Consider the following 13,982-nt stretch of genomic DNA (forward strand, 5'->3'; position numbering starts at 1 on the left):
CTTTAAATCTACAAAAGAAGTGCATGCAACATTTTGACATCAGTATTTGATGAAATCTTGCAGTTGGTTTGTTACTCTAGCTCTAGAGCCATAACTTCAGCTCAGCTTTCCTGTAGATGAGACATATGCAGAATAGTACATTTGATATGTATAGTTCAGGGGCTGCTGAAGACGTAAACACAACGGGAAAACACAGTCCTAGGATGCAGATTTGTTGCAGTGTCTGGCTCAAATACAGCTTGGTCAGGAGCCCTATGATATGCTTATGTACAACACGGCCTCCCACATTTGGCTGTGGAAGAAAATAAAACTGTAAAAGGGATGATACAATTTTCTTTATAAGATGGCAGCTCATGCTGACATGGTTTATGCTTGGTTGCTTTCTAAGAAAAGATATTCTTTAGGTGAGAATGAAACTATTGGCACCAGGACTCTGTGCATCAATGTGCTAGGGAAATGTAACATTATGCTGTCAAAGGTAAACTGGAAGCTATAAGCCAACATAGCCATACGTGAGGTCCTGCATTTTAAACAAAATTATTCAGTTAAATAATGCAGAACTGAGAGAATTCAGCCTAAAGTCTATACAGAGAGAGAATATGGTGACAAATACATTTGGCTTATGGCATAGAATTAACACTAAGTTATGAATAAAAATTACCATGAACAAACTCCTATTTATTTGCATTTATATTCCGGTTCTCTTTATCAGCATAATCAGAAGGCCAGGAGAGCCTGCTGCTTCCTACTACCTTCCTACCTACCACTGCAGTAAAATGCCTATTTGCAGCTTTCAGTTGAGCCATCTTTCTCCTCCTTTTTGTGATCTAGAATCCTAGAATTAGGTGCCGCACTCCTGAAGCGGCACTACGTTTGATTAAAAGAATTCCCAGCGTTGACTGTCGGTCAGACCAAGGAACAGGTAACACTTCTCCAGAGAGTGGATGCAACATGGCAGTGGTAGCAGCTTCTTTGATTTTAAAGGGATTTTACTGTTGTGACAGTTTAATATGATAGGATTGTGTTTCTGCTTGTTAGCCTTATGTCATGAGGCCCCCTTTCACCTCTGACAGAAATAGGAGTTGTGCTGCTGCTGTTGGCAGGGAATTTCTTGCTCAAAACTGAATGCGAGTAACTAAAGGGTCACAGTCTTTCTTTTAGTAAATACATTTCTGGTATTTAGTAACCTTAGATAGATGTTTTCTCATGAATTTGCCTATTATGTATTGAATACATAAGCTTTTGGACTACACCTATCTTATGGCAAAGAATTATGTGAACTATCTTCTTTGCTCATTCAAACTTGCCACCTGCTAGTTTCATTTGGCAGTTCCTCATTTTCATATCAGCAGAAGAAGAAAACAGTGATTCTCCATTCACTTCTTGCCATTCTGTCTTTGATTTTAAAGATGTCATGTACACGTCAGTCCTCTCTTTCAGTGTACTGTCCTAGTCTAATTAGTCTTTCTGTATCTGAAAATCAATCTATCTCTAGCCTCCTTGTTACCCTTCCCTAGAATTTCTCTGATTTCAAGATATTCTTCTTGAAATGCAGGAATGGAACTAACTATACACAGGATTTAAAGCGTATACTTCACACAGATTTACATGGTGGTATAAGGATATTTTCTGTTTACCCTCTAATACTACTCTAATTATTCTTAGGGTTATATTTGTTTTCTGACTGCTACTTTGGCAAGGATTACTGTCAAATGTCTTTTAGAAATTAATATCCCACATCCTCAAAGACTCCTTCCAAGAACTCCATACATTTGTAGACAGATGACCTTGTAAAAGCCATACTAACTTCTGCTCATTAGATCACCATCACCCTTTTATCCACTAATCCCAGTCTTTATCACAGTTTCTGATTCTTTGTGATGTACATGTCAGTGTCAGGGACTAGTATCTTCTGAAGCCATTTAAAAGTTGGTACTGCTTCTGCCACCTTCCATTCCTTTGATACTGAAGCAGTCTGAAGTAAGAAACCACATGCTAAAATTAGAAGTTCAGCTGTCTTATTCTTAGCATTCCTTTATGACATCAAGGACCCACTCAGTCAAAACAACTTTTGTTACTTTTTGCTATAACTTCTTCTGTAACACTTGAATTTGACTTTGTAGGCCATTCAGGATTTTACAGACCTCTATTCTATTTCCTGTAGGGTCTTTTTTTGCAGGTGAAGGATACTAGTGTCCTCAGCTGCCACTATTCTCAAGCTATTCCATGGTCTTACTGAGCCTTCTCAGCTGTCACTGAACCCTTTATACTTCTGATGAAGGTCAAAGCTTTACAAGGAGGAAAAGGGAGTGGGAAACGTCACAAAACAGTCTCAACAACACCCACTGCTTCCAGAAGTCATGCAAAGAGTTACTGGATCCTGTCTGGGGATTCTCTGCCTGCAGACACAATATTGTTAGGTAACAGAAGAGTTTCTGCAGTCACTGCAAGCCTCCCATTCTGAGTTTCCTTCTGCTGGGCCCAAGAACAGCTAACTTGGCAGAGTCAGGAGGAAGATGACAAGAGATCACTCAGCTACACAGGATGTCAGATAAGGAGCACAGCAAGAGCCTTGGCAGGAGGTGCTACAGATGCAGAGGGCTAGAACTCAAAAGATCTTTAAGCTGCAATGGAACTCAGGCAATCACCTAGTCCAACCTCCTGCTCAAAGCAGGGCTTACCTTCAAGTCAGATCCAGTTTCAAAGTCAGATGAGCTTGCTCAATGCCCTGTCAAGTTATGTTCTGACTATCTCCAAGGACGCAGATTCCACTACTGTTTGACATCCTCCTAGTGATAACTTTTTCCCATATAACTAATTGCAGTTTCCTTTGCTGTGGATTGCATCAATTGCACCTCATGCTTTCACTGTGCACCTCAGAAGAGTCTAGCACAGTCTTCCCTGTAGGTAGCAGAAGGCAAAACCAGGAATTCCCTTTGATCCTTCCCTTCTTAAGGTCAAAGAAACTCACTTCTCCCAGCCTCTGCCCTTACGGCATGTGCTGTAGCTCCCAGTCATCTTGGTGGCTTTCCACTGGGCTCATTCCAGTTTCTACATCTTTCTTGTACTGGACACGGCTTTCCTGATGTGATTTAACAAGCGCCTAACAGAAGGGAATAATCACTTCCCTTACACTGCTGGCTATGCTCTTCCTAATACAGCCCAACATGCGGTTAGCTTGCTTTGTCACAAGGACACACTACTGTTTCATTGGTCACCTCTAAGACATAGAGGTCTGCAGAAGCAATGCTCCTCCCTAGCCAGTTAGTTGATGCCCAGCCTGTACATGTTTATTCCATCCCAAATGAAAGACTGTACTTGTCTTTGCTGAACCTCACGAGGTTCCTGTAAGCCTGTCAAGGTCTCTCTGAGTATCAGTACTACCCTTCAGCATATCAGCTGCTTCTCCCAAACTGGTATCTTCTGTGAAGTGGCTGAGAGTGTGCTCTGTCCCCCTGTCCCATCATCCAGGTCTTTAATGAAGACACTGAACACTATAAGCTCCAGTACTGTTCCCTGAGAGATACCACTAGTGGCTAGCCACCAGCTGAACTTTGCATTGGTGATCACAACTCTTTGACACCCAGCAATCCAGACAATTTGCCACCAACCTTGTGGTCCACTTATTCAAAGCATCTCTTTCAAATCTGGCTATGAAGATATTATGAAAGACTGTGGAAAGTCAAGGTAGATAACATTCACTACTCCCTCTGCATCCATAGAAGTCACCTCCTCAGAGAAGGCTGGTCAGGTTGGTCATGTATGCTCTGTCCTGGATAAATCCATGCTGGGTCTTCCCAGTCCCCTTCTAATCTTTCACGCACCTGGACATGCTTTCCAAAAGTAGTTATTTCATAACGAGTCCAGCATCCCTGTTCAGTAAGAATATAATACCCACCATACCTGCCTGTATACACCACTCCATTAAGAATTTTTTAGTTTGTATACCATGGACCTAAGGGTACATAGAGACTGATTTGCCACATTTTCTTGGCAGTAACAGACCTAGCCTTTTAGTGTCCAGATGGAACACAAAACAAGGAAAGTGATTATGAAGCATGTGCATACATGAACAATTTTTTTTCAAAAACTTTATGAGTAACCATTGGCGGGGGGGCGCTTGAGGTTAGATGAAGAGGCTTCACGGCAGGCTGATCTCAGGTCATGAGGGACCATAGGAAAAGGTAGTAGATGACTAAGTAATGTCTTCTAATAAGACTTCCTTGATGCAGGAGGCTATCCCAATTTCTCTCTACTGGTTGAGAATAATGCATATGTCTGCCATCCATGCACAAGGTAAAAAAAGTGACCAGAAATGTCACAAAACAGTTATGGATTGTCCAGATGCTCCAGCCTTGACTTCTTTGGGGCTCATCTAGGAATAAGGAATCTTTCAGCACAAACTTCATGTGTGGCACATTGCTCTTGCTCAAGTTTCTAATCGGCACTGTAATTCCCAGCTCAGTATTGAAGAATAAATATTAGGCACACCTCTTAAGTGACAGGGGTCCCCTTTTGACAAGGGAATGCTCCTCATATGTGTTTGTTAGTCCTAGAGTGATGCCTCCGGAGAAAAAATTAAGCCTATGATGGAAGACTTCCAATAGCTTGGCCAGCATGAGAGAGCTGAAGCTGGCACTGGTTGTCCACAGGGAGTCTTTCCCACATGCTCTGACAATATTTGGTAATGACTGGATCAGCATCTGCTCTGGATGTGTACAAGGCAGCCATTCTCTTATACAATCACAGGTGACATGATCACTTTTTCTTGGGTGAAATGCAATTCACAATCCACCAGCTGAGGGAATCGGATGGGCTCCCAGGCAAAGGCACCCCAATTCCTATAATCTTCCAGGACCAAAGGTCACCATTCCTTTTCTGATACTCATCCCTCTACCACTTGGACGTAGCATGCAACTACAGTAGAAAAGTTTTTCATGCACCTTTCTCACATCCTATCTTCACTATGCCAGGGAAATGGCATATGTCTCTTGCTGTAAAATGAATCAGAAAACCCAGAAATGTTGCTTTAATGCCCACATCCTCCTGCTGTGAAAGTGCTAAAAGTTTGGTCCTAACCATGAACCAATACTGACAATGATCCATTAAATGGACAAGCCTGATGTCAGAGGCCATGAGCCCAAAAAGTGCAAAAACACAAGGTGTAAACGTAAGATCCATCGCTCAACTCCATTTTATTCTACCTATCATTTTATTCACCTACGCCTAGGCAAAGCTTGTGCCATCTATCCATCAGAGAGTAGTGATCTCCAGTCACACTCAGTCTTCAGTTACAGCCTGATATCTCTCTCTTGTGACATGATCTCAGGGGCCTAAAACTGAAAAAAATTGCCACTCACCATGAAGTGTGCTTAGGAGGATCTAAAATGGCAAAGGCAGGCAGATGACTACGGACAAATACTTTTTGGCAGCTTGGCCTTGGGGCATAGATGTCAATGGTTAAGAACCAGACACTTCCCATGGATCTAGAGCCACAGTCTGTGACCAAGTATGATCTTGGCAACCTTCACCACTATGGGGAGTAGGTCCAGGAAGAACAGGCTCACCACCCCATCAGCTTCGGGGCCCAGCTGAGATCACTGGCTAAGTAAGAGTGAACCTGCTGCAGACACACGATGGATCCCCTTTCCCCTGCAAGGCAGGTAACTACTTGGATGCCGCAGAGCATCAGCTGTAGTCCCGAGTGTTAGCAATGTTATTTTCATGCGTTAAGGAGGATTATGATCTTCCCAGTCAGAGCTGGTAGGGGAAAAAGACAGTAGTGTGGTTACTTAATTGAGGAAAATGAGAGATAATCATGGTGGCTAACAAGTGCAAAAAAAGAAAAAAAAAGCAATCACATCAGAACAAGGGTGTGAGTAGGAGAATTGCAAAACTAGGAGACAGAGAGGAGAGAATTCACACAAAGGCAGAAAAAGCCATAAGCCAGACTAGGAAGTGGATGGAGAGATAGAAAAATACAGCTCTGAGTGGTCAGAGAGGACTGGTGGTTTTTTTTATCTTGTTTGCGTTTTTTAGTTTTGGGGTTTTTTTAAACAACAACATGGAGAAGGAAGGGGGTGGGGGGGAAATCATGGGGTCACTGAGATGAAGTATGTGCATTGCTTTCCACCCTTAAAACTTTTTTCCCCGTGACAGTGATAAAACAAGTCTAAAGATAACAGGTGCCGTTGCTTTTTCTTTCATGCAATAGTTAAGGTGTGCTGCACAATGGTCATGAGGGCTACAGGAATATTTCACCCCTCTCACTTTCCCATCCTTTACACTAGCATATCTGCTTAGATGGACAATCCCCGATGTTGATGATGGCAGATTGAAGAAAAAACTTGCAAACTTCAGGGCATGGACCACTCCAAGGAGGACAGCAGCAGTGGCCAGTCCCCTATTGTCTGTCCCTGCTTACAACAGAGAAAGAAAGGAGGGGCTGATGCAGTACAGCTCTTCTTACATTCATGTCTTGCCTTTTTCTAAAGCCCAAAAGCATCCTATGATATCCAGCATCCTGCAAAGCCAGAAGACATACATCAGGAGAAGCTAGAGACACAATACATCAGAATTCAGACAGTGAGGGAGGAGGGAGCAGTCAGAATGATCTTATTATTGGATGCTCACAAGCAGCATTTATGCATCATTCCCCACTTCAAAATGATGGAGGTGAGAGAGGAAGGATTTTACCAAAACTTCAGGCTACTGCAAAAGAAGCCAAAGATTTACTTGGTGTACAGAGATGAGAGCAATCAAAACTGCATTGCCACTGGATAAAACAGATAGAATATTAGAAAGTCTTAAGAATGGAATAGAACATTGTAACTGCAGTTTTATCACTTCATGGGCTACATACATCTTGAACATGCAATGCTGGCAAAGTCCTCACCTCAAAGGTACAACTAGACACAAACCAAAGGTGTGGAAAGGTTTCCTTCTGGGCAAAAAGCAAGTAAGTAGACTAGGATCCTTCAGTCTGGGCAAAAGAGTAGCTGAAAAGCAATACCATGGAGGTCTGTAAGACTATGTTGTTGGGAAGCAGGAGAGAGGCTAGGGACCAGCGTTCACAGTTGTGTTTGAGATGGAAGGGGCATTAAATAAGGCTGGCAGATGGAAAGTTTAGAACAAACTGAAGAAAGTAGTTCTTCTCACAGCAAGCACTTAAGCTGTGATGCCTCCCTGTCATGTGGTGGATGCTAAAGGTTTACATGAATTCAGGAGGAGATTGGACAAATTCATGGAAGACAAATTCATTGAGAGCTATGAAATACAGAGACATTTTTGGTTTAGGAGATTCTTGAGCCTCAGGGATCCTTGATCCTCGAGCTTTGAGAGTTTTCTAGGGAAATGTCACTGAATGCTCATTCTTTTATAATCTTCCCACAACCAACACTGTTTGGAGACATGCCTCTAGGCCGGACAAAGCTTTTCTCCAGGCCAGTGAAGCTGCCCTTTCATTGTAATTTCTCTCAGAGGAGAGCTTGGAGGTTGACTAGAGCTGGGTAGCTATATGAAACACCAAACCTGTCGAGCTACAGGAAAACATTCAGAGTCATAATCCTCACCTGGTGATTAACATACATCTTAAATTGAAATATATTAAAGAGCTAAGAAGCGAAATGGTGACCTGTAACTTCAAATTATATTCATATATGTTTTATTCTGTTTCCTTATTTCTAATCTTGTCATTCCAACTTTTAAATAAACCATGACTTTATATATTAGTAGACACATTTCCCCAATTTCCTTGATTTCCCTGGGGGTCTGGCAGTGGTGACAAATGTCGATGCTGTCTGATATACTTTTTAATCTTTCACAGTAATAAATCCAGATAAATGTGACAGAAAGAGAGGAAATGGCCTCAAGTTGCACCAGGGGAGGTTTAGACTAGATATTAGGAAAAATTTCTTTACTGAGAGAGTGGTCAAACATTGGAACAGGCTGCCCAGGGAGGAGGTGGAGTCACCATCACTGGAGGTGTTCAAAAAACACGTGGACATGGCACTTCAGGACATGGTTTAGTGGGTTGATGGATTGACTTGATGATGTTAAAGGTCTTTTCCAATCTTAATGATTCTGTGAATTTGCTGGCTGCAATAGGCCTCCAAGTCAAGCTAGAAGAATCAGTGTTTGGTGGCAAGCTGCAGGTGCCAGACTTTTGTGGGAAGTTTAGGGAGAAGTCTGGGAGACTTCTTCCCAGAGCTGCACCTGCAAGCACCTGAAGGTAAAGAGGGAATTCACAGCTTCAGACAAATCCCCTACTGTGAAAGAGATCTTTGTGATTTGTACTGCACTAAAATTTGTCTGGAAACAGCTCCTTCATTTCTATCTCATGAATGGCTTTTCAGTACTGTTAAGACACAGTTATTTTAAACTGGAATAGAATATAGCAGAACGTAGGTTCAAAAGAAGCCTTGGTAACCTCTAATCCAACCATTGGCTCAAACCAGGGCTAACTGCAAAGTCAGATCAGGTTCCTTATCCAGTCGACTTTTGGAAATCCCCAAGGATGGAAATTCCACAGCTTCTCTAGGTACCTGTTCTGTACTTAAGAACCCTCATTCTGTTTTTTCTCCCCCTGGATTTAGTCACAGTTTCCCTTTCTGCCTCTGAGAAAAGACTGCCTCTATTCTCCCCACAACTGTTCTTGAGGCAGTCGAAGATTAAGCAATCAATCAGATCTCCTCTTTGACTTTTCTTCTCCAGGCTAAACAAATCCATCTCTCTCAGCATCTCCCCAGTGCACCTCCGTCCCTCTATATCCCTCCATCTTAGTAGCAAATGTTATTTTTTCACTGTACTATACAGAAAGTATTTGCCCCCCCTTCTTTTTTTCTTTTTAAAAAGGTTGAGGTTGCTATGCTGCAACACATACGTGGCTAAAATATGAAAGCACTGTTGGAGAGAGTTTGCTGGAACACCTTGCTACCATTTTCCCACTCATTTGATGCACTATCAACAGGAGCAGGCACTCCTATAAGACTGCACAGATCTGCTAATAAAATGCTGTTTTCATCACTCTGGCTTTAATGTGCAGAGAAAACCACTATGATAAAAATGAGACAGAGAATCAAGCTGCCTCAGTTATACTGTGTTAGCTGAGCTACTGTAACTGATCACATATACGCTGATAGCAAACAACGAATGGGAGAAAAAAAAATGTTAAGGTGAATATTAAAGAAAGAGATAATAACAGCTAAGGTCCACATGAACCTGCAAAATAACAAAGGGGTTGGTGTGCTGTTGTTGTGTTGTTGAGCTGTTGGCATAGGTTCTATGCAGACTTTGGCAAGCTGTGCTAAAATTCACATTAGGAGTATCTCAAAACATCTGTGTTTTAATGAGAGCCAAAAAGTACTCTGTTGCTTGGGAAGAGCTTTCTGGTCTGGAGTACAGGATTATTTTGCACATTGTGATGGAAAGAGAAGAAAAAGCTTTTGAGACGTTGAAGAACTGTACAGTCCAACCTTTTTCTCCTGGTCCCTAGGAAAGGTATTCCTCAGCCAGATATGAACATGTGCATGGAAATGTTAGAAAATCCAAATGCCAATCCAGAGTGTCATGCATCAGACTGGTAACAAAGAAAGGCTCCTACCTGATAGTCTGGCTTGGTGAAGTAGTCTAGACTTGCAATATGATCCAGAAAAAGGTGGAACTCTGAAGGCATGTGTTTTAGCAGCATTCGGTGTTCATACTTTTCTTTTATCATGCCAACCTGCTCCTGGAAAAAAAGAAAATATCTGAGACCCAAGATTTTCTTCTATTGCTTCATATTCATACAGTCTTACCATTCCTAGAATACCATCTAGTCTTATCATTCCTGGAACACAGCCTCTGCTTAGACCCAGCACTGTGTCTACGCACTTCTTCTGTTCAGTGTCCCTAGCAAAGGCAGGATGATCACTGCAGGCAAAAGTCAAAGGGGAATCCTGAGTCAGAAACACTCTTCAGAAGCTCTCATTTTACCAGAACCTTCTGCACAGGTGACTGACTTATTTCTTTCCAGGCATTTTATTCTCTAGCACAAAAGTATTTCCAAGACAACATGAACAGTTAGCTTTATTCTGTTTAACTTTCCAGTTGCAATTCCCATTTGGCTTGTTTGACATGGCAAAGCATTATCCTCCTTCTTTTCTAAAGGCTCTGTTTATTTGTCCAAAGGACAGCTCAGCCTTTCCACTTTTGCTGTTCGCTGTACAAGAACAAAGTCAAAGTCACTTGATCAAATACGATTAACAATGTGCGTAAGAAAATGTCTAGCTACTCCAAGTAAGATAAGCTCCACACTGTGCATCAGAACACACAAAAGCAAGTTAGTATCTTGCAGCAAGATCTGATGAAAAGCAGGCTCTGGCCTGCTGCACTGAGCTGCAAGAGGAATAGTAAGAATCATAATAATAAAAATGTAGCACCTTATCTTAAGCACAGACACTAGGTTTCCTACCTTATCTTTGATCTTTCGCCATGGAAGCTGACCAACTGCAAACTCCACCAACATGTAAAAGAGGGACCAGAGATCATCATGTCTACCCATCTCCTGGAGAAAAGAGAGACGAAGACTGAGGAGAAAAGTTCCACGCTGCTCAGTAGTCCACGTGTGCTCTCCAGATGAGCTACCTCATTTTAAAAATCAGGAAGAGAAGTCATACTTCCCATTCAATGATTAAAGAAGCCAGATTAAAGACTAAGACTCAAAATCAAGCATTTATTAAAGTTGGCAATATCAATACAGTCACCTGAATAACCTCATTTGTTTTCCTTTTTGTGAATATGTTAGGAAAAAGTTTTTTATCTATACAAGTTTTCCATAGGACTCCCCCTCACTGAGTATACAGGAGTGCGATATTTATTAATGGGATGTAGAATAACCTAGATTAAGAAAAAACCAAACTGTGTGTAGTTAGTCTTTTTTATTACCATTATTAAAGCTAAATATAATTCAAACCCTTTTCAAATGGTAGCATTTACTCAAGGGCTTTTGCAAAACACTGATCATCAAGCACCACAACAATTTACAGATTTATAACGTTTCCACATACCAGTCTCCTCCTGGCCTAGCAAATGGGAAACTGAAACATGGAGATTGAGGCTGAAATTATCAAAGCACATGAAGTCATTTTTGGTGCTCAACACCTAATGTCTAGAAGACAATTTCTCAGAATAGCATGAATTATATAGCAATTTTTGTGTCATAATATACCTTCATCTGATGCCAGCTACAGCTGGCACTATTCAGGTCTTCAAAAAATTATACCTCAGGTTTCTCACTGTCTCTCAGGAAACAGAATGAATTCATGATGGCATTCAACTACCCTCCCCACATCACACTTTCCACTTTCTGCAGACAATAACTTACTTCCCTAAAAAACCTTGAAACTTCCTCATATGTCACAGGTCATCCTACATACTCATCCCAAATAAGGCCAGAAACCTGGAGGTAATGCAGGAGGGCTGATAGTTTCCATCTGGCAAGCACTTCACAGCAGAACCAGAGGACTTACAGTTTATTGTCTATGAAGAATCATTACTGAAATAGGACAAACAAATGTTTTAAGAATGTTGGATGAGACTTCTGGAAGTGTTCAGAATGAAACAGGTCAGACACTATGTAAATTATGGCTCTTTTCAGGGAAAAAACTAGCTTTCACTAGATGGGCTCTTCACCTGCTGGCATGATGCTAATATTAAAAATTCCAGGTGGAGAATGGATTTGGGGACCTGGTACTTGGTAATTCACAGCCAAGTTCTGCTAGAAACTAGCAGCAAGCAGCCTGGCACTTAACCTGATTTCCACTTTACTGTGGTGTTTTCCCTTCCCCCCTTAAAAAGTGTCTGATAATGCAATAATTACAATTATTAAAGCTGCCAGCCAGAGAGGATCCAATAAGTGAATCATAATTTTGATTTTACAGTCAAGAGCCTTGACCACCTAATGGACTTAATTTGATATACTAGCTTCTGTAGGTAACAAACCAGAAGTGACGCTTCTTAACTCCTCTGGTCCTGAAAATGGGTTTCTGAGGAGACATAACCTTGCTGTTAACTCCTTATAACCCAAAAATACTCACTCGGTTTTTGTGTGCATTCACTGAAGCATAGCGGACTGTTCCTCGAAAACCAGCAACATTGCGAGGCTGAAGGGAGACAACAGAAAATCTCAGAGACAGAGCAGATTACTAAATCTCCTGTGCAGTTAACGCCTGAGAACTTCTTATCTATACTGTTATTTCATATGTACCCAAGTGATACAAAGCTCTTGCTGCCTTCATCTGCTCTAGCAGCCACCTAAACAGACAGCATTATCCAATTCCACATTTCTAGAAAACCTTATTTTACAGAGGGCAAGGTGGTTACAGTGATAGGTTAGAACAGTAATAGTCTAGGCATAGAGCTAAGAACATTATCCGAGATCACATTTCTCTTTGTAAACTCCAGGGTAAGGGAAAAGATAGGAAAGAAGCGCAAGTGCAAAACTGAGTCATGAATAACATGAGGTAAGCAAAGCCTGAGGGCAGCCTGGTCAGAACAAGAACAGTGATCCCGATCTCCTACTCTGACACAGAGCAGATGACTATATGCATTTGCTGACACTGCTTGTCAACAGCCTCTGTAAGACTTAAACTAAGAACCTCTGACTTTCAGAGTTCTTGCTTTTTTCCAGATTCTTCTCATTACATCCTAAACCATGTATCTTTATTTTCTTTTTCTCTGATTCTCTTGTTCTTCATGTCCTCAGGAAGTGAAGGCTTGATATAGTGGCCTTGGGAAGAAGGCAGTCCTCCTGTGACTATTCCTCCAAGCTGGAAGCTTTCTCTGTTCTGGGGGCTGAGCAACACTTCCAACTCTTTCCACTGCTGCCTCCACAAGAACACCAGACCATGTGAGTTCACTTACTGAAGATGTCATTGTTTTGAAAAAATTGCATTTAAATGATGACATCAATCAAATCCTTTCAGTTTAGCTCAAAGTACCAGTGTTAGCAGCAGTGCTTTCAAAATTCAGGTGGCAAAACCAAATTCAGGCCCAGATATGTTCCACCATAAGGCTAAACCTGGGCAAAGAACTAAACATACTCTTAATTAAGACCCTACTCCTGTAGAAATTGGAGCACATTAATAACAACTCTAATTGGGTAACTTGTCCCACTTAGGTCAGTTGATTCATGTTTGTTCTTTCAGCTGTGCCTATGCTTTCAGAACTAAGCCTAAAACTCCATACACTTATTCTAGGGTGCCTTATCTGTCAGTTTGAATATGTACCATTCAGTTGCTTACTTTTGGGTAAAGGGAAGTTGCTCTGAGTTTCAATACTCTCAGAAAGAATAAAACTTCACATGTTTTTTAAACAACTTCACCAACACCATGCCACTAACACACACCTGAATGGTGGTACATAGTGCAGCTCTTAAGTTATAGTGACTCCAAGCAAAAAAAGTTGCAAGTCTTTATCTTACAGATAAAGAGTTATCTTACAACTCCTTTACATTAATCAAATACTCCACAAGAAGAACTCGTATGCATATCCCATGCACTTAATGCATCATTTAATCTTGCAGTACACCAAGCTGAGCTATAGGCTACTTATTTAGCAGCAGGTCATAGTCGAGATATTATATTCATGATTATGTACCTCATTCCTCCTGGAGCATACATTTAGGATTCCCACTGACAAATGACTGCAAAATATTTTTCAGAATTCTAGTGAATTCACTGATGTGAGTTCCTGAAAAGCAGAATACTGGTCACCGGAATACATCTGTTGGAATCAGCCATCACCGTAAATGTCCTCTACATATTCAAAAGCAAGAGGACATTCCTCTTTTCTCTTTTTATGAGTGGAAGCTAGTGTGTTTGGATACTTTTCATGAGCCATAAAATAAAAGTGTATTGTGAACAATCCTAGTGTGTCATGTTTTCAGAACAAATACTGTTCAATGTTTGCAGTCCATGGGAGTTTGCCTTTCATGTTCTTTCCCT

The 13,982-nt window shown here is 41.3% G+C and overlaps 1 protein-coding gene across 1 annotated transcript in view; it reads right to left on the bottom strand.

Moving 5' to 3' along the window:
* The window catches only part of TTBK1 (tau tubulin kinase 1), a 55,290-nt gene that overhangs the window by 35,662 nt on the left and 5,646 nt on the right, over positions 1 to 13,982 (bottom strand). The window contains exons 2-4 of the mRNA XM_010291679.1: positions 12,075 to 12,140; positions 10,451 to 10,543; positions 9,602 to 9,727 (exon numbers count right to left, since the gene is read on the bottom strand). Of these exons, the coding sequence (XP_010289981.1) occupies positions 9,602 to 9,727; positions 10,451 to 10,543; positions 12,075 to 12,140 (285 nt within the window). The remainder of the gene's footprint in view (positions 1 to 9,601; positions 9,728 to 10,450; positions 10,544 to 12,074; positions 12,141 to 13,982) is intronic.

This window comes from Phaethon lepturus, unplaced genomic scaffold (genome assembly GCF_000687285.1).
Source record: "Phaethon lepturus isolate BGI_N335 unplaced genomic scaffold, ASM68728v1 scaffold8137, whole genome shotgun sequence".
NCBI lineage: Eukaryota > Metazoa > Chordata > Aves > Phaethontiformes > Phaethontidae > Phaethon > Phaethon lepturus.